The 21,231-nt window shown below is 42.8% G+C and overlaps 1 protein-coding gene across 2 annotated transcripts in view; it reads left to right on the top strand.

Annotated features, from left to right (window-relative positions):
- TMTC1 (transmembrane O-mannosyltransferase targeting cadherins 1) overlaps positions 1-21,231 on the top strand; it is a 147,161-nt gene that overhangs the window by 113,956 nt on the left and 11,974 nt on the right. For both annotated transcript variants that reach the window (XM_055711881.1, XM_055711880.1), the window contains 2 exons: positions 8,507-8,650; positions 16,382-16,490. In XM_055711881.1, coding sequence (XP_055567856.1) covers positions 8,507-8,650; positions 16,382-16,490 — 253 coding nt within the window. The remainder of the gene's footprint in view (positions 1-8,506; positions 8,651-16,381; positions 16,491-21,231) is intronic.

Genomic DNA, 21,231 nt, shown 5'->3' with positions numbered 1-21,231 from the left:
ACAAGTCCAAGGGTTAATTACTTGTTCCCACAGCCATTTCTTTTTCGCTAGTCTTCTGTCCTTGTCTTTATGAAAACTTTGCTCAAAGAATGACCAGGTCACACTGATTATTGTTGTGCTAAATCATCAAAGACTTGCCTTCGCTGGTCCTTACCAAGGGTCAGCAGAAAAATTGGTTCCCAATGCACGTCTGTCAAGGGTAACCTTGAGACTTTCTGTGAAGGCTTGGCAGGAGTAGTTGAGGCACTCTGCTGATCCCCAGGCTTTTGAACGGCCCCTTCAAGCAATTTGAGTGGTGCTGGAATGGGGCTGCTCGGATTTATACCAAAGACTGAGGCAACCCCCAGGCATCTCAGAGACAGTTGTCATCACGGGTGACAGTATGGGGCCGTACAACTTCCTCTGGCACCTGTGAACCTTGGGAGATGACAGGTGTGATTTCGCCCCATCTGCTTAGATGAGATATATGTGGTTATTTCATCCCCTCATGTAATGGTTTGGTTGAAGAACTCACCCGATGGTCCCGTTTGCTGTGGTGTCCCTCTGGCTTCTGTGGATTCTGTGGAGGTGTGTATGTTTGTGCTATCTGTAGGTCAGCCATGTCATGAATTATTAGTCCTTTGTTGGGCTTGAGTGGTTTCTGAGGTTTTCAGGACTTACATGGATCCTGCATGAATTCTTTATGTGAGAATGTAAACAAGCAGCCCAGTTTGATAACCTCATGTTGCCTTGGCACCACAGGGAACATGTGAGTTTAGCAGAAAATGTTTTATTTATTTATTTATTTATTTTTATTTAGCTGCAATGTTGTTTGACTTGAAATCCTTTTTTTCTCCTCAGCTTTGACTTCTAAGCTTCTACTCCTGCCCAAGTTTGAAAATGTAATGAAAATTCGTAAATGGTAATACTGTTCAATGTGCTACAGGTTTGTTTTTTAAATGGCAAGCTTCTGGATATGTTGTTTGGGGTTTTTTTCTTAATGGATGCCAGGGTCAAAGAATTCATGGGGCTTTTGTCAATTTACAGATTGAATCAATTCAGTTTCCCTTTTTCTCACATTTCTGTCCTGGAGAGGTTTCCCTAGATGTTAGGGGACAGCAGCCATGCTCTGCCCATCAGACTCACCCTGTTGAAAGAGTTTGGTGGTGGTAGGGTGCCTGTGAGCTGCTGTTCCTGCCGGCTGGGCTGCCTGGTGGGGGAAGAAGCTGTACAGCCAGGACCTTTCCTCCTTCCACCGATCCCTGGCTGCAATTCAGCACTTCCTATTTATACCAAATTGGCCTCTGGAGATCCCAGCTGAGATCAGGATCCTGCTGTGCCGGCCACTGACTGTAGCTGGAGGCTGTCATCACTGCGGTGGGGTTGTGTTATGAGTGGAGAGGCTGTAGTACAGGGCAGAGGAGTTTTGTTATTGTCACTGTAGTGATGGGGCATGGTAACCCTGAGAGACAGAGTTGTCCCGGGCCACATGGGAAGCGTGGCAGGGATAAGCACTGTCTCTCAGTGCTCACGTTGTAGGTGCTCAGTGCCAAAATGTGGGTGACTTCTTCCTACTAGAAGATAGAGGTCATTTGAGGTGGGCTGGGGTACCCAAGGCATCTGTGGGGGACCCCCTATCCTTCAGCAGCAGCAGGGGAAGGGCACCTTGGGCAGGTGTCTGAAGCAGATGCAGGCACTGGTGATTAGGCACACCTCCCCCCCCCGACTTCTTGAGCAGGACCTCCATCAGGTCCTGAGCTGGTCCATGTAACACCAGTGAGGACCCTAACGGGGCCCTCAGGGATGCTTTGAGAGTGACCAGCACCATGCTGGGGTGCGATTGCTCCCTGTGCTACTCTCAGCATTTTGTGAGGTCCTGAGCCGGACCACCTCACAGCTGAGTACGTGGAAATGGGCATGATGCAATACCCAACGCCAGGCCGTGCTGTGTGCAGCCAGGAGTATGGCTGCTTTGTCATGCTTTCAGTGAGCAAGGTTGTGCCTGAGGCTTTCAAAGGAACCCAAAGGCATTAGATCCCTCAACTTTCAACAGGACTTCCAGTCTGGTTTTTTTTTAAAAATACAAAAAATCCCAGCCTGCCACAAACCTTCTGCCAAGCTGAAGGATGGGAAATATTGATGCAACTATGAAAACTCTTCAAGAGAAAACCAACTGCTGCTTAAAATTGCAGGATCTCTCCCTCTATAAAAGGAATTCAAATGCTGAAAATTGAAGGTCTTTTTGAGAAAGAGATAGGGCCTGGCTCTGTGACCTGCTCTTTTCCACATGATGTAGAGCCTCTCTCAGAACAAGGTGCCACTCTGTCATGAGTCCATGGCCCACGTTGTTGCCAGTGAAGGACAGTTCCCTGTAGGATGACTAGTCTTGGAATTACATCAAGTCAAGTTTTAATTCAAACTGACATATAGCTTTATTGAGAACTTATGTAAATACATGAGTGTGATGTAATATTAAAATTGGGAAATTGGCTTGAAGTGGTATACTGGAGTAAATACAAAATGGGCAGTATAAAAATTTGGCACAGATGAAACATTATCCATGTAAAATTCTTACTTTTATTGGCAAGATGATGCCAATGAAATATTATGGTATGTGTTGGAATGGGGCAAAACATGCCTTAAAAACAAGTTGCCATGCTGCCAGCAAGTAATTGGTCTTGGGTAATTAAGGCCTGACTCTGTGTACTTAATCAGGCTGAAGTGAGCCTCATGGATGCCGAGTGTTGCAGTCGCGTAAGCACTGGGAGAGCTGAGAGCAGGTAGCAGGGAGGTGTCCTGTGGTATGGAGGACTGGTGAGAGGAGGTTTGTCCTAGGGCTCTTCAGCTCCCCTTCTCCTTTTACCACAAGAGAGGTAACATAACCTGTTTTTTCACAGCAGCAGCAAGCAGTGGTAATTAATCACAGCTGCTTCAGAGGTGGAGCATTCCCCACGAGCGCTAGGTTTGAATGCATGCTTTAATCAAAAGATGCATTAACAAAAAAGAGGCGTGTTAGGTCTCCCCAGCTGAATCCATTGCTGATTTTTCTTTCTAGCAGAAATTAGTATACTTGGAGCCCCTTTGAATATTGTGCAAGATGATGCAGGCATGTTTGTTCTTTCTGCTGCTGCTGCCATGGCATGGCTTTTAGATTAATGATGGCCATTGTTGTCTACAGCTTTTGTAGTGGCTTTAAGGCCTCATGTTTCAAGTCACTGGCAATGCACTTTCCACAGGCTTATCATCAATGCTTGGAGGGTGGCGGGGGGATGGACACTGGGCTGGGGCATCAGGGAAAGTCACCCAGGTGCACGATGTCTCAGAGCTGTCCCTGAGAGGTGTCTCTGGACTAATGTCAATAACCTCTTCTGTCAAGTGGTGGCTGTTGGGGGCTGCCCAGACCCCTGAAAGCCAGTATTGCAGCCTTTTCCATGCTATTTGTGTAGTTTTCCAGGCTAATTGCACGTTAGTCTGGCCCCATCCCCTCTTACTCTCTGCCCCCGCATAGCGATGGCTGTGCAAAACCCACATAACGCTCTTAAGAGTGGGTGGGGAGTTGTCACACTAATGCCTTCTGCCCCCTGAATACCTCTGGCACCATACCAAAGGCAGTTTAAAGGCAGGACTGTGAGCAGAGCTTGCCAGTTGTTTAAGTGGTCTCTCTCGATCTGAATTAAAATAATTAAAATTCTTGGTAGATTATATGTTGTAGTCAAGACAACAAATTCCCTCCCTTTTTCTTTTCACTGGAATTGTTTTGTAGTTCAGATATGGTGCCAAACAGAACCCCTCAATTTATTATTTTTTTTAAACTGTTGTTTCAGGTAATAGCATTAAATTAAAAAGCAAAATAAATGGTCATCAGCAGTTTGATGACAGTGTGTTCTGTGCCTGGTATCTTCCTGTAAAACTGGGAATCTCTTGACTGTGCAAGTCAATAAGGCTTTTGTTCATTGGTATTAGAGGGAATTTTGCTGGCCTAAAAAAAGTGGGGATAATTAGTAACAGGAGTTCTTGTGCAGTGTATACCTGTAACAGTTAAAGAAAAAGCTGCTTAAATTTATTCTGACAATTGCAGATACAGCACTGGAGGAATCATTTGAATTATTCATTCTGCAATGAGGAAACATCCCACTTGTCTTCTCTTTAGAAATGAAATCCCAGTCTGATTTAAAATATACTTTTGATGGGTTGGTTTCCTTTTTTTAAAGTAATTTTGCTGTTTCAAGACTTCTATTATAATTACCTGTGAATACAGGTTTTTAAAGAAAATTATTCTGATTTCTAAAAGAAAGGAGAAATGGATTTTTTACATGAACTGCTTCTTGTAGAATAAGTTTAATGAAATTCAGCTCTCTTTCATAAATAATGCAGCACTTGCATTTGATTAGGTGAAGCCTGGAGGAATTTCTACCTAATCAGATGCATAGCAAGAAGGATATTGCCTGCAGACTGTTGCCATTATCAATGGTGGTGGCAAGGAAAATACAGCTCCGTGTGTGTCCAGATAGAGAGCTTTGTTTCTTAAGAGAAGTTGCAAAGCAAGGCATATATGTACCATCAGCTGATTCCTTCTGTCTCAGAGTGTCCTGAGTATTTGTAAAGCAAGGCCTGACTTCTGAGTATTATCATTATTGTGGCACGAAGAGACTCCAGGTTAACAGGAGACCTTCTTGCCCTGGTAATGTGTTTCTGACCCTTCCAAAGAAATAAATACATGTGGGGAAGAGACAATCTTTGCATCAGATTGCTTACAGTCAAAATAAGTAAAGTAGACATCGGGAATCATTGGGACCAATTCCAAAAGTCTTGAAAAACAACACAAACCTCCCGATAACATAAAAATCAGGGGAAAAAATGTATATGTGTCTCCATTTGTTAAAACAATAGGTCACATACAGCAAAAAGCAAACCAGTTTGCAAATGGTGAATCTGCCAGTTTTGCAGAAACATTTTGAGACTTTTTGAGTAAATGTAGCTTTGATTAGTCATCCGTGGTCATGTTTTATGCTGTTCTGTAAATCCAGCCACAAGACTTTGTTCTACTCTTTGTTTTTATTCCCAGGAAGCTGTTATTAACAGGGGTGGGTGTGCATGAACAGAGGGTAGTTTGAATAAGGCCATTAGTCCTTTAGTCAACATCCATATTCATAAATAAAAAAGGATCTGGTCCCCATTCTCTAGCCCTGAGGCCAACTGGCATAGATTGACCTGCAAGTAAGTGTTTGTATCCTCTGAGAGACAGTGTCTGAGCCCAAGGTGGCTTCTGTGACCAAACCCTGGTCTGGGCTCAGCACTGAACCACTCCTGGGAACTATTGGAGGGTGGTGTGGAACTGTTTGGGATCTTGTTAACAGTATGACAGCTTGGATGGTCAATGGCTCAGGCTCTGGTTACTGTACTAGAGGTGATGCTGTCTTAGGGCTTGATTATGCTCTCTGCTGAACTCAGTTGTGTAGCATCGTGCTCTACCGCTGTAATGAAGTAATATTCCAAATAAAACTGTAAAGGACTCAGCCCTAACAGCAAAGCCCAACACCGTTGTTTTATCTCGCTGTGCTCAGATATTTGTCTTCATGTTTGTTCAAATACGTAAAATTCCAATGTTGAAAGTTCTTCAGGCCAGATGCTAAGCAGGCTTAAGCTGACAATTTGTGCTAGCTGAGGTTCTGATTTTTCACTTAAATTTCTTGGAAAGGGCAATGGGATGTAATGAATAAATGTAAAACACAGGAAATAGTGCCCAGGATACATGGGAGATGTGCTTGCATCCTGTGATTTGCTGTCAAGGGGTTTTAGCACTGAGCTCAGAAGTGTATTTATGGAGCTGCTGGTCAGAACTGTGCAATTTAAAGGTGAAATCAGTTCTCTTTTTTAATCTTGAGTTTTTATTGCTCTCCAAATTGGTACAAGCAAATCTCCTGGGCCTAAAATGTCATGGGAGCACCGGGGTCCAAGAACAGAATTAATTTCTGAAAGTTTGAGAGCAAACCCATAAGGTTTAGGGCTGTAAAATGTTAATCTGTTTCTGACTTTACCAAGAATTGTCTGAAATGCCCACTCATAACTCAAGTGACTTCATGTCAGGTATTAGAACTGGTTTATGTGTGAGTGTTGACAGAAGTAGTGCACAGCTTTTATCATAGCCAACTGGAAAAAAAAGCATCAAAAACATAACTCCCAGACCTTTTCCTGGTCCAAAACAATGTCAAAATCCTATGGAAGAAATGGGAAACAAGCCTGAGCCCTCAGTCCTTTGCCCTAAGTAGACAGGACATTCTTCACTCAAGATCCTGATCAAGGTATCACACAGAGCTGTGTCTCAAGTGCTGAAGAGCAAGCAAGCTTCATCTTTTCAGTTGCTCTCCTGCTGTTCCTGTGGAAAGCATTTCTCCCACCCTGCTTCAGCTGGGGAGGCTTAACCTTGATGACCACTGGATTTCTGGAGTAAAGACTCAACACTATACCCTTATCACCACCATCTTGTCCTTTGCTGATGCTTCTGCAAGCACAGGCAGCCTCTCACATCCCAGAACACATCAGGCTCACTGGGTAGCTTCAGTGATGGAACATGCTGCTATTTCTATGCCAGCTGCAGTCTCACCGTGAATTTCCTACTCTTTGCTCCTCTGCGACAAGATCAGTTAGGAAACTCTTCAAAAATCACTGGAGCAGCAAATGCAGGTAGCATGGATGAATGGAGACACTGGGCAGTGCACCTGAGGGCTTGCAGCAGAAGTGGTTGTCTCTGGTAGATGGGATGATGGTCTGTATGGGAGGGACCTGGACAGAGTCTGCAGTCATTATTTACTACAAGTGGTAGTCACTACATGTATCTTTTGTCATTTATAGTAGGCTAAGTTTTAAAAAATGTATGTGACTGCATCCTTGAATGATGTCTCCTCAACTATGTGGCTTTGCAGTCCTTGTCTGCTAGGGTTTCTGTTGGGTGGAAAAAGGACTTTGGGCTCTTCTCTTAACTGCTGGAAGCATCCTGGGTGTGTTACCAGTGCATGTCCATTTCTCCCGGAATTCCCTCATGCATTCCCAGCTTCACCCCTAAGACCTTGCCAAAATCACTTACGTGCTGTGGAGCAAAAATGTGACTGATACAGCTGTTGCAGCAGTGTATAAAATGCTAAATTATTCATGGTACTTAAGCACAGAAAATCCCAAGGCTGAACTGACATAATAAAAAACTCCAGGCAAAAAAAAAAATCACCATGGAAAGTCTTAGATTAAAAACAGTTGCAAACTTTAGAGTCAGACTATATTATAGAGTCTTAATCCCTTCTTCCTTCAAATGCCCCTCCTCATGCTGTACCCTAGGCTGTCATAGCCAGCTACTTTTAATGTCATTATCCACATCACTTTCCCATGAACAAGGACCTAAGGCACAGAAATGTTGGATGATTTGTCCTCATCCAAAATAGAAAATCTGCAGTGGCAGCGGGATTTGCAACTGGGCCCTCTCAAATTGAAGCCTTGACCATCTTAACCAGCTTCCTCCCTGTCATGAATGAAATGATGATCTGGAGGAGTTTCATGCTGTTTCATACCAGAGCATCAGTCCTTCTTGCACAGCTGGTCTCCCAGCTTGCCTGGGACCTCAGTGGGCTACCATCACAGATTTCTTTCTTTATCACTATGAACATCGGTCTTCACCCATCTGTCACAGAAAGGGTCCTTGGTGATAAATCTTGCCCTGGATTACTTTCACCTCTGGAGTTTTCTGGTGAAAGACCTACAAACCAAAATATTAATGTAGGGGCACAACTTTGAGAATTTAACCAGCTGAAGGGACCATAACATTCTGCGTAATTCATGGAGAATTTTAGAAATATACTGGGCCTACTATGTAGTGTTATAACTGAAACAGATAGATGTAAAGATCAATGGATCAGTTAAAAAGAGAACTGAGGCAAGTGGTAAAAAAATACAACTAAAAATATAGGGAATTCATACTGTTAAGCAGTCTGTTTGCAGATTTATTTTTTGTCATTTTGCTTGGTCCTGAAACGTTGTTCAGCAGCTGGTTTCAAGTTTCCTTTTGTAATTTATTATCACTTTTGTTGTGGAAAACTGATTTAAAAACAAACCCAAAACATAGATCTAAACAGTGTTGTGTTGGTTTCTGTATATGTCAAAACATATTTCTATTGGAAACATTTTTGACAAAGCAGTTCTTGCTTGTTTGAAAAACATTTTGAATGAAAATGTTCAAGCTGCTTTAGTCACTTTGCCTTTTGCTTGGAGGGTAAAATAGGCTTTCAAAGCTGTTCAGTGGTCCTCTTTGCCCTGGAGGCATACAGAAACTGTAGGAGAAGATCTGACTTGCAGTCTCTTCGGGAGTTGAAAAGGTTCCTCAGGATCCCATCAGGACCTGAAGCAAATGAAGAGAAAAGTGTTTCCTGGCTGACATCCTTCTCTTTATCAAGTGCTGAACAGAAGTGGTGGCAGCATTAGTGACCTCCACTTTACTTGTCAATAAATGAGTGTCTTTAACTTGATATTTCATTTTTCCTAGACTGTACCCTCGTCACGCAAGTGCTCTCAACAACCTGGGGACATTGACCAAAGACGTGGTGGAGGCAAAGGACTATTACAGACGGGCCCTTCAGTTAAATCCTCAGCACAATCGAGCTCTCTTCAATCTTGGCAACTTGCTCAAGTAAGTTGTATGCAGAGCTGGCACCAAAGAAATTCACATTCTCTCTGTACAGATCACCAAACTAGTTTTTTTCTGCCATCTGGTGAAGAAATGGCATTATTGCTTATTGCCAGCCAAGAGTGCTGGCACAAAGGTGAGGCTTAGTTTGGATATCCTTATGCTGTCTGCCATGCCACTTCAGGTGCTGTTTACAATTGTATTTCAAATCTGGCATCAGAAATGAGGTGCCTAAACCCAGCTAGTCACCTGAGATTTTGATCTTGGTGGAGAGGTATAAGCCTTTCCAGTGGAGCAAGCCACATTGTTCAAAGGCAGGCATCTGATGCAGATCTAATAAATAACAGATCCAACAAGCCACTCTCTGCAAGTTCCCACTTCTCCTCATTAGCTGTATGGAAGGTTAGTGTGTAGTTTAGGCATAAGCACCTAACTGAGATGCTCAGAGCAGCAGAAGGCTCATCCCATTGCATAATGAGTGAGTTTGAGGGGAAAAGCTGGTTTGCATCCCTATATGGTTACTCTGCCAAGCAAGAAGGCAAGTCAATCAGCTCATAATTTCACTCATTGTTATTTAGAGTGTCAGCCTTCAGCAAAGAGAGTAGCAGGTGATAATAATCATGCAAAATAATTTGACTAACCATATCTAAAGACTGAACTTAGATCTACACAAAAAACTTTGCCAGTGTGGTAAGATCTGCTAGGTGTACAATTACAAAAGGAAAACATCTCTATTCCTGCATTACTATTTTGCACTAGCAAAAAAACCCCTTGTTTTTGTGAGGATAGCATGTTATTTGCTGACAGAACTACAGAAACTACAGCAGTAAAAGTACATTTTTCCTGATATAAACCATCTGTTTTGCTGGTAATAGGTCTCTGGTAAATCCTTTGGAGCAGATTGGGCTTTAGTGTTGGACTAGTTTTAAAGTGGCACTGTCTCATCAAAACGTACTTGATCTTTCTGGTTCTGAAATATTACTTTGAGTGAGAGTTTATATGAAGGATATTACATGGATTGCTGAAGTTCTGCCTGGTCCATTCAGTAGCAGAGAAGCTAGAATAATTTTACAAGTAAACCTGATGGTTTGAGGCTAGAATATGGCAGGTGAGTAATTCTTAAATAGGAAGTAGGTGAGTGCTTTACTGGAAACACAAGAAAGGAAAATGGTAAAGGCAGTCTTACTACAAGAGAGATGGAAGGTCTTTATAGTATTCATAAGATTGGGTTGATTGAAATTAATCTTAGGTGGCAATGGTGTTTAAAAATACATATTGTCCTTTTAATCCATCATGTTTGCCTTAGTTATTCTCAGTGATTTTTTTTTTTAATATCAAATATTAATACAAAAGGAAGTAAGCTAGAAGCAGCACGAGGATGTCCCATGTCAATAATACTTAAATCTGGCCTGTTGATAGGCTGTTATGACCCAGCAGATGGATAGAAACTGGATTTGTTGCACTGGCAAACCACAAAGGAGACACGTGGAAAAATCTCTTGGAACTGCTGTTTTGTATGCAATATGTCATGTTTTTCCTAATGTGATAGTTAAGATATTGTGTGTCCTGTTGGATTGCATTTCTGTACCTAAAGGGGGCCTACAAGAAAGCTGGAGAGGGACTTTTTACAAGGACACGTAGTAAGAGAAGGAGGGGTAATGGCAGCTTTAAGCTGGAAGAAGATAGATTTAGATTAGGTATTAGGAATAAATTCTTTACTGTGAGGGTGGTGAGGCACTGGAACAGGCTGCCCAGAGAAGCTGTGGATGCCCCATCCCTGGAAGTGCTCAAGGCCAGGTTGGATGGGGCTTTGAGCAACCTGGTCTAGTGGAAGCTGTCCCTGCCCATGGCAGGGGGGTTGGAACTAGATGATCTTTAAGGTCCCTTCCAAACCAAACCCTTCTATGATTCTATGTGCTCTGCATCCTTCTGTGGTCCGATATGTTGCGGTATGTTGAAGGTGTGTGCTGCTTGTGCTAAACTCGTTGAAAAAAAGCATTCAGGTTCCACTTGCCCTTTCCCCACACTTATTTGCTCCCTTTTTCTAAACTTTCTTTAGGTTTCCAAAACAACCTAGTGCATCTGGACACACCAGTAGCATTAATTGTAAGAAACTGGGTGTCCTTATCTCCCTATTCAGCTTTAAAAAACTTGCTGAAAAATAGGTATAGGTCACAGTGTAGGGATTAGCACATATGTGAAGCAGATGCTATGTGGGCAGATCCTATATGGATGTCTCCCCTGAAATGCTAGCCCAAACCCTTTGGCCAGCACCTTTCCTGGATCATCCATCAGCTTAGCAGAGTTCCTCAGCCACGCTGGAGCATGAGGTGACTTGCAAGATGACTAGACAGGAATGAGGCAGAGATTTCAAGCTCCCCCTTCCTAGAACTTTGTCTTTATGTTTCCTACCTGGGTCTCCAAATTATTCTTTCATATATATTTATATAGGGCAACCAGTATTTTGCAGACACTAAATGCTAGTATAATCTAGGTAATAAATGAAAATCTGCAGAGTATTACAGGCAGATATTGCTTTCTGGCTGTGCGGTGAGACATTATGAAGAGTGTTTTCATTTTTAAACATATGGCAGAGAGAGTATAAGTGGTCAAGCCATAAAAGCATTCTGTCCTCTTTGCAGAGGCTTCAGTGCATGGTGCAAATCAGGAAAAGCCAGATCTGCAGCACTTAAAGCATGTCCAGTAACAGCACTGCTTGTACTGGGGCACATAACGAAACCATCTGGCATGGGGAACTCCCAGTTGAATTCTGCTGAGTTCGTTATGCCCACCCCTGCTCATAGCATGGAAATCTGATGGTGGGTGTTAGATTTCACCTCCTCTGGAGTGCTGAGAAAGGGGAACTGCAGGATTTTGGAAGGATGAGTTTGCTATTCCCATGTGGGAATCTGCCTCTCGTTATTCCCTGTAAATAAGCTCTCTATTTAAGCATCCGTTGCTTGTGATTTAAGATTGAATAGAAATCTGTTTTGAGGGTGGAATTTTCAAGTTTTTTTCTGCAAAAGTCCTAGATGAAAATGGATGTTTCCGTTTTCTGTTTGCACATAATGAAGACAGCTATGTGCCAGAAGATGAATGTTCTCAGGAAGCATTGCAGGGTAATGGCTCAATAAGCCTCTGGTTTTGTTTACATATCCTAAAATAAAGTTGTATGTCATAATTTTCTGGCCTAATATAAATATTGGGGAATAGATAATTAAACAATGCCAACACATTTCTAAGTTAAAATAGACCGAAAACATGGCCTACCTAACAGTGAGAAATCTCTCTGCTTTTGTGGTCCGTGATCAGTGACACAGAGCAGCCTGATGCTTTGTTTTGAAGCTTCCCATTATATAAATATTTAACTCCTCTATATAGACTTATTTTTGTTGAGATACGGCTTGAAAACCTGAGATAAATATCATTCAGAATACCTCACAGATTTGTAGCCTGTGGGATATTCTGTGAAAAGACAAGAAATAAAATATTATGAACATTTGAAGTAAATATTTACCTTGGCTTTCTGTTGCAGGAATAATGGGAGAGAACTTCTTACTTGCAGTACTGTATCTATCTATACCTAAAGCTCTCCAATATTCAGTACACTATTTCTTATGAAGAAAAGCCTCAGAACTCTTACGGGCTTTGAGTGTTATGGCTTCATTTTCAAGGAGCAAGTGAAATGCCTAGAAACCATGTCCACTGAAATCTTGAGTTTATTCAAAGGACTGAATGTTTTTTGAATGTAGAGTAACACTGTCCTCTGTGAGTGTTATTACGATTTAGTCCATGTTTAGCCTTCCCATTTATTCAGAGGAAGGACTGTTTGCTGTCTGCCCTCTCTGATACAGTCTTCTGGATAGGAATGTATGTGAATGTGCTGACACAGGCTTGTGTAACTGTGTGAAGATAGTGAAAAACATCAAACAGTTATTACATGTCTTGGGATTTAAGATCTTTTAGAGAGTGAAACATTCCTCCCTTCCATTCAAAGAAGCCAACCGAGTGATAATGTTTAGTGATGCTGCATCTGGCTTTATGGATGGTCTTTGGTTAGGATACTCTTATGATGCATGAAGTGCTGTAGTTATCTGTCAGTATCACATACATACACATTGTAATCTGTTTATAAAAAAATACTCGAACAAATTCTGGCAGTGTCAAATTTACAGTAGATTTAAAAAAATAACTTAGGTTGGAATGGACTCCTGGAGATCATTGGATCAAGCCCACTGCTTAGAGCAAGTCTAATTGGATTGGGTTGCTCAGGGCTGTGTCCAGCTGAATCTTGAACACCTCCAAGGACAGAGATGCCACAGTCTAACTGTGCAACCTGTTCCAGTGTTTGACCACACTTATGGTGGAAAATATTTTTCCTTATATCTAATAAAAATTTCCCGTGTTCCTACTCATGTCTGTTGCCTCTTGTCCGGTCACTGTGTACCTCTGAGAAGAGTTTGGCTCTGGCTGCTCTGTGTCCTCTGACCAGGTAGTTGCAGGCAGCACTGAAACCATCCCTGAGCCTTCTCTAGGCTACGCAGACACCGCTCGCTCAGCCTCTCCTCAATGCAACAAGTGCTCTAGCCCCGACCTTCTTTAGTGGCCCGCTGTTGGGCTTGCTTCAGTAAGTCCATGCCTTCCTTGCACTGGGGAGCCCAACTCTGCACAGACATTTCTCCAGATGTGATCTCACAAGTGTCACATGAAGGGGAAGAATCGCTTCCCTGGACCCACTGTTGGCCTTCTTTGCTGTGTAGGGTATATTGCGGGCCTGTGGTCAAATTGTTGGTTGTCAGGACCCAAGTCATCCCCCAACCTGTGCTTGTGCACAGGGTTGTCTCACTCTGGGTGCAGGAGTTGCATTTACTTTTGTTGAACTTCATAAGGTTCCTGTCAGACATGGTCCCTCTGAAAAGCGGTCTGCTCCCTCACATTGGTGTCATCCATGTAGTACAGATGAATGACAAAGGAGTGCATCTAAATTATCTGAAGGAGTTTTAAACCAGGGAGTTGAACAGGCTTGGAAGCTTCTTTTCAGACAGGCAGAGTTAGACACTGCAAGCTCCTCTTAGATTATGGTGTGAAACCAAGATGAGATGTTCCGAATGGTTGTGGAGCCCTTGTTGAGTTCTGAGTTTCTGGCTTTAATGCAGTCAAACTAACTTCACAAAATAAAACAAATCTTGAAGGTTAAAAAGTCCTCTAGACACTTAATTTCTAGGTAGCTTTTTCTGATATAAATTAAATGTGCTCCAGTGCTAACAGCCCACACAGAGCCCTGTGCAGCACATCGCCAGGCTTCTGTGGGGTGGTTTAAGTTGATGCTGCTCCAACTGTGGGGCACTTGTGAAAATATGGAAGAGATGCTCCAAGTAGAAAGAGCTGTTCCTTGCTCTTGGCTCAAGCATGCTGGCTAAAGAGAGGACACTGGGAGCTCAAGTGGAAGAGGGAGGCAGGAGAGGGCATTGTAAGGCAAGGTAATTTGGGGTAAAATTGGATTAGGTGATCATAGACTCCTTGTGTCTGTTGAATTTGTTCTCTCTGTCATAGCAAAGGTATACATTACCTAGCTTTTCCTGCTCCAGATCCCCAGTTTATGGTAAATCAGTGTATCAGACTGTTCTTCCAATGCTCTGTGCTCTCCCAAATTGCAGGAGATTTATATAAACGATGGCCTTTATCCTGCAAAGTGTTGGCCTTGATCCAGGAAACCACTTCAGCCAGTAATTAATTTTCAACTTGCGTACATAAAAGTTAAGTACGCGTTTAAGTGCTTGGCCAGAGCGCTTGGTATCTTACAGGCCTAAACCCTCTGAGTAACTACTGGATCTGCTTTTTTTAATGTAATTCAGTCTGTCACATAAAAAGACGCCATAATCTTTCCCTCCCTACCCTCACTTTCAGGAGACAAACATTGTTCTTGGATCAAATGGGAAAAAAAAGGCCATTTTGAAAAAAAGAGTAATTAAGAGGGCTGCCCCATGTTCAGAGTGCATGCTTGTGGTTAATGGGAACTTTTACTGCTGCTGAGTGGATCACTTAATCCTTTTATTTCTGTAGCTGGCATTTCCTACATTTTTTTTGCCAAACATCAATACCTTTATAAAGCAGTCATCTGGTTTTGATTTATAAAAATGTGTCATGAAACTCCAGCCAAGGGATCCAAAAATTTTATAAATTGACAAGCTAGCTAGTCTTTAATTAGTGTAGGAGAAAAGTGGTTCTTTATTTGTTTTTGCTTCATTCATGTGATTTATATGGAACACCACTGGAAGAAGAAAAAGACTAGCACAACTGGTTTTACTTAGCTTAATGCACAGGCAAAATATTCTTCCAGTTACACAACTAGAAAGGGAAAAAATCTGCAAAGCCACATATATTATCAGCTGAAATTTGCACCTTATAAACAAGATCTGGTTACTTGACCATGCCACTCAGATGAAATCTAAGGCTAAAGCGGCAAGGTGTTCACATATTTTCTGTGTCCCAGAGCCCTTTGTTTCTTTTTGTAAGCACTGCTATTCATATTCTTTGTACACCCCACACAAAGAAAATGTTTTTCCAGTCCAGCTAAACATTCTTAGATGTCTGTTCAGGAAACCTTCTCATTTTTCCAAGGAAAGAAATACAGAGTGATACTGGAGAAATCGCAGCTCAAATAAATAAATACCCTTAGGTTTTTGTTCAGGAAACCTTTTCTGTTTTCTGTGGCAGTAAATGCAAAGCAATGCTGGGAAAATACCTAGCTCATCAGCGTAGCCATCTCTCAGTTGTCTCTGTTCATCCTTAGGATCTGAAGAACAGACTCCTCTAGCCTAATGATTGACTTGCTAAGGATTTATTTAGAGATCCCAGGCAGATTTAACTTAGCAATACTTTAATTTCAAGTGGATCTGTAAAAGCACTCATTGTCGAGGAACATGCAAAGACTCTGGGGGTTTTTGTAAGGATATGCAAATGTTTTGCTGTCTCCAACTCACTGATGTGAGAGCAGGGTTGGTGAGAGCAAATGTCCTGTTCCCAGGTCAGTCAGTGCCTCTGTGACATGATTAGGGCCAGACATTCAGAAGCTGACTGCAAACCCGGTATTACCCCGACAGCATCCCTTCCCATAGGGCATGCAACTTCCCAGAGAAATCGCTGGGAAGGTCTTGTGCAGTACTTAATGCCTGGGGACACTTTTACTATCTTGTCCTTCATGTGTCTTCAGTTCCTGATGGGATGAATGGGGCAGAATTTGATATATTTGCCATAAAGAGAAATACTGAGTGGAGATGTATGGTAGAACTGGAGAAGTTTACAAAATCTAGTGGTTATGACTCAACAGACAGAGCATGTGGCCTGTAACCACTTGCCTGATAGCCAAAATAAAACACTTTTTGCTCTTCAGTGTGTGAGGTTGAGGAATGCACTGTTTTGGGGGTGTTTTGTCCTCACTGGGACCACTGTGTAGTGCTCAGTATGACAGTCACCAGAATAGCAGACCAAACAGCAGATTCGTTAAAGCCTGTGTCCTACCAACTCCTGAGAATAACCTATGGAAACAGTGACGGGCCGAGGAGATGCTGGGTACACACACTGTGGAGAGGAGGCATGAGTGAATCATATAGACTTTGTTGAAGAAGTCAAGCCAGGGACTTTCACATCTCTTTAAAGTAGTTAATGGGATGACCTAAATATGTGCTTAAAGCAATGTTTCTTCCTTTTTTCCCCTCTTTCGCTGTCCTGCAGGTCTCAAGGGAAGAAGGAGGAAGCTGTAATCTTACTGCGGGACTCCATTAAGTACGGCCCAGAGTTTGCAGATGCTTACTCAAGCCTGGCCTCACTGCTGGCTGAACAGGTAACAGCCATCGCTGGAGCTCTTGTGCTCTCTGCGCATGTGTATGCACTGCTGCCGCGGCCGCAACACCTCCTGCACATCCCAGCGGAGCACCCTCACCTTGCATGCATGGATGGCAGGCACGGCTCCACAGCTGTCTGCAGAGGGCTCTCAGGATGCTTCAGAAGTGACTTTTTCAGGATGGGAGGCAACTCCTTTGAAGTCAATAATTACACCCCCATGATGTGGCTCTGAATTAAATCACTGTCGTGAGTTGTGGGTAAACACCCTCCCTGCCACTCCCTGCATCTATGGCAAAGTCTTAATCCATTGCACCTTGAATGTTGTGACAGCAGAACAGGCAAGCGCTTCCCCCTCAGACTGATGCACTTACATAGATAACCTTGAGATTTCATAATAAATCACTCCAAAGCTAGGAAATCCCAGAAACAAGGTGGCCTCTGCAGCCTGAATTCTGCCCTTTGCATGCACGCATCAGGATATGGCCCTTAATTACTGTGGTAGCTGATCGCCTACAGGGGGTGGGAAGGCTCACCGGCTTTATGTTGCTCTTAATGAGCAGCTGTTCAGTATTTTATTTAACCTCATTGTTCAATATGTGTCCAGGGCTTATTTACTGCGCATGGCCCAGGCTGCACTCTGGGGGCAGGATTACTCATTTCTTCTTGGGCTTGTTCCCTATGCTCATTACTCAGGGCCCTCCCTGCTCTCTGTAGTTAGATAATTTATTTCTACAAGGTCCCTGTGAGGTGAAGTATTGTCCCCACAGAGGAAAAGGGAAATTGAGGCACAAAATGCTTGAGTTCAGAAGAAGCCATGAAGCACGGGTTCCCACGCTGAGACCACCAAGCCCTGCTTTTTTCCATGCCTGCAAAAGCAGATGAGGGTTGCTGTGCTTCAGGCATTGCTCACATGGACTGCAGCCACAATCAGTGGTCCCAGTCTGAGAGCTAGGGGGGTCTGTGACGAGGTCCTCATAACTACACAGCTCCAGCACACCTTCACAAACATTTTGAAAACTGATTTTTTTCTTTCCCTGAGTTTCAGATCTAACTGCTTCATAGCTTGTGGTGCTAAAGCTTTCTTAAAAGGTTGACAAATGTAAATACATACAGAACAAAAGAGCAAAAATCTTTCACTGTTTTCCCTCAATTTGGTCAGTGAAATCTTTTCTCTGTAAGAGAAGCAGATAAATTTCAGCAAAACTATAAGCAGAGGTCTTGTTCTGATTTAGGCTTCTTTAATGAGGCACTCTGCAAAACTCACCTATGATATATGTGGATTACTGAAAGACGTGATGTTTTATTTTCCCTTTTAAGAGACTTTCAAATATTTGAATATTATCAGTATCAGCTACAGAGCCCTAGAAATATAGTGTATGAATGGAAAGAAGAGCCTTGTTGAATGGGAACTGTGTTTTGAATGAGGCCGTCAATGAAGAGTCTCCTGCAAGTATAGGAAATGGGTCCTTTGCAGTAATACCTGGTTTTAATAATAATTGAAATTATTAATTAGAACAATTGATTGTAAGGTCAACAGAGTAATAAAACCAGTATAGAGTCCCAAGGCCTTCTGCCCAGAGCAAATAAATGCCATTAGTTACTCCAGCAATAATTAATCTACTCTTACGTATAGATTGTTCATCCTCTTGTGACTTGAGTAAGTAGTAGGGAAAAAAGATAATATAATTTCCTCAGAAAAGAACAATTTCCTGCAGGCTTTTAACACCTTCTCATGTTCAGCCACAGCAGATGACTACCTGATAATACTGCTCCTGCCTCACACGCTCACCCTAGGGACCACAGTAGGGGCTGTCCCACAAATACATGCTGGTACCCGTGGCTGTGGGCTGCAGAATCGCACCCTAGTGCTATGTGCTTCCTGGAGGAGTATGGGCAGAAGTTTTGGCATCTTCAGCCCAAAGGATGATGGTGGGACCCCATTTTTCAGTTTTTGGCTTTCCTCTTTAGTCCAAGCAACAGTGTCAAAAATAGCTAAAAGTTACAAACCCGCTTTTCTGTCTACTTGTGGCCCAGAGTCTGTCTCACAGCTGTAGCAGTATCTGTGATGCCAGACAGTATGCAGTAGGCTGCGTGGATAACACCTCTTTGGGGAAGGGAGCTCAAACTGGTCCCCTCTCACTGGGATGTGATAGAAAGGACCTGAAGGGCCATAAGTGGCACACTAAAATGAGATGACCATGCCCATGACAAACTGCTGCTCCTTCAGCTTTGCACTGAGGCTAAGAAGGGGGGAAATGGGTGGATGTGACTCAGTGAAAGGGTGCCAGGGTTGCCTTGGTTGGTCCTGCACAGCATGTTCCTGCTATCTTAAAGGCAATGAATCCAAAGGAGACCTTTTGGGTCCTTCTTCCTACAGCAGTAAATAATGCTTCTAAGAGGAATGTCTTATGTGCCAGGGAATTAGCCTGTAACTTGATGTAATCGCCCTTTTCTTTCCTTGATAGTTGATTCTGAAGCCAGAGCTGACACGCAAAAAAACACCACCACATTGTAGAGAACAGTTTGGCGTGTTTGTGCCTTTTATAAATGCTTGCCCTTCTTACTGCTCTTTCTGCTTGCTTTTGTAATGTGGTCACAATGTATTGTTGTTTTCCTTGTTTTCCATGATCACTGCAGTGGTGCTAACATCAGAAATCAAACATTTCTGTTCACCGTTTTCACAATGCTTCTGTAACGCTAGTTCCTCAAGCTTTACTCTGATGCACTTGAACAGCACCTTCTTCCCAGCTCTCGCTGTTTTCATCATCCATCTTGTGCTACTTGATGACTCTTTCCAGGCCCTAGTTTCTGGATTCAGGTGATTTTTTGTGTGTGTGTGTAATAATATCAGCCTACAATAAGAAAAAGAAGTTTTTTAACCTACTTAGTTGCAGAGGAGAGCCTACTCAGGCATAACCAGACTGAAAAACTGAGCCATAAAAAAAGTCTTAAAATCCCTGCAGTTCAACTGAGAGATCCTCACATGCATAATTTTTTTAATATCATAAAAATCTCATACATTTTTTAAGCCAATCTTCTGAATTTTGTGAGGTTGATTAATGTTTCATGAAGGTCTGGGAGTGGCATTATTAAGTGTTAATGAGAATCAAGCCTTGATGAACTTAGAGCATTTCTCCCTGAAGAGGAGAGGCTGTGGGGGAGAAAGCTCTGGCACAAAAAGCTGGTTCCAGCCTTCCCAATTTCTGACTGCATGTAGTGCAAACACTTTGTTAGAGAAATCATCCCAGACTTTGTGCTGAGCCTGAGGCATGCAGGGTCAGGATGTTAGGTGCCAAAAAAGCAAGGCAACTATGATAAAAAAGCAAAAAGTGCTCAATATTGGTGAGTGTGAATGTTTTGACATGGGACACTGCTAATCCAGTTTAACACAGCCCCTCCATGCTTTAAAGGTTGTGTTTATGATCAGTAAATAAAACGAAGAAAACATATGTGCACACAAAGCCACATTCCTTGGCTGAAAATTAAAATTGGAGGAAAAGAAACTAATACAGAAATCTTTGAAAATGTACTTGTTAATATCTTGGTGACACAGTTGCTTTCTCAAAAAATTGTCCCTTCATTTTAGTCAATTCTGGTGATCGCTACACTTCTCCTGACCCCGCAGGATAATGATGTCAAATTTACATAAATATATCCAAAATGTCCAAACTTAAGCACTTTTAAAAAATGTGTTTCTGTGTTTTATCACACACTGTCTTTTCTGCTGGCTGACCTTTATCATGTAAATGTGAAAGTACTTAACCATGGCAAACCATGTGCTTTCATCAAGTCATACTCTTCCAATGCAATTAATTCCAGCTCTCCAGTTCTGAAATAGGAGGTGAGAAAGGAGTCCACACATTTAAGCAGCTACGTAGCAAAAGCTGCCATCAGGTACACTCTTTAAATCCAGAGAAAGCCATGAAGGCTCCAGGATTTGCAGGGCTTGAGAAGAGAGTCCATAGTTGGGAATGGACCGACCTCTTATTTCAACATGGATTCAGCTCCCAATCAGGAGGTCTGCCTTGGTGGCCTGAGGCCTTCCTCAGTGGAGACCTGGATGGCTGATTTCACTTGGAAGCGTCATCAGGAGGCTGTGGAGTTTGTCACTGTAGGGCTATGCCGCTCCACAGAAGCAGAAGAATTGAAAAAAGTGTCTTTGGTGCTGGAAGCTTGCCTGACACCCCTCTGCACCATACTTGTCTCTGCTGTAATATGTATATATCCCATAAATACACCCAACAGCAAAGCTCTGAGGTTAGAGGAGGAGGAAGACTGTGATAACCCACGCTAGCAAGCATGTGGGCAGTGGGAACACACTGGCTGGCCAGAAAGAAATGGAAACCTTATTAAGTTGCTATTTGATCCAAATGAGACACTTTATTTTCCTTTCAGGACTGAGCTGCTGGTAGCTGAGGCTAGACAGAGTCCAGCTAGTGGGACACTTTCTGTAGGCAGTGTTCCCCCAAAAAAGATCACTATTTTCCAGAAATGTTCAGCACCAACAGACCTCTATGAAATACAAAGGCTCAGTGCATCTGGGAATGAGCACATTGGTACATCCTGTCAGTCCCAGTGAGCTACATCTCATGTGTTGGCAACTCCTGGTTTTAGTTTGAATCTGTCAGATTTCCCCCACTCTTTCATTGCCCTCCATCCTCATCCAGCTTCCTTCAACCCCCTGCATGAGCTCCCCGTCCCCCAGATACCACACACACCAAGCTTTCATTCCTTGTATT

Source organism: Falco cherrug, chromosome 5 (genome assembly GCF_023634085.1).
Source record: "Falco cherrug isolate bFalChe1 chromosome 5, bFalChe1.pri, whole genome shotgun sequence".
Classification (NCBI taxonomy): Eukaryota; Metazoa; Chordata; class Aves; order Falconiformes; family Falconidae; genus Falco; species Falco cherrug.
This window is presented reverse-complemented; position numbering and strand designations above follow the sequence as displayed.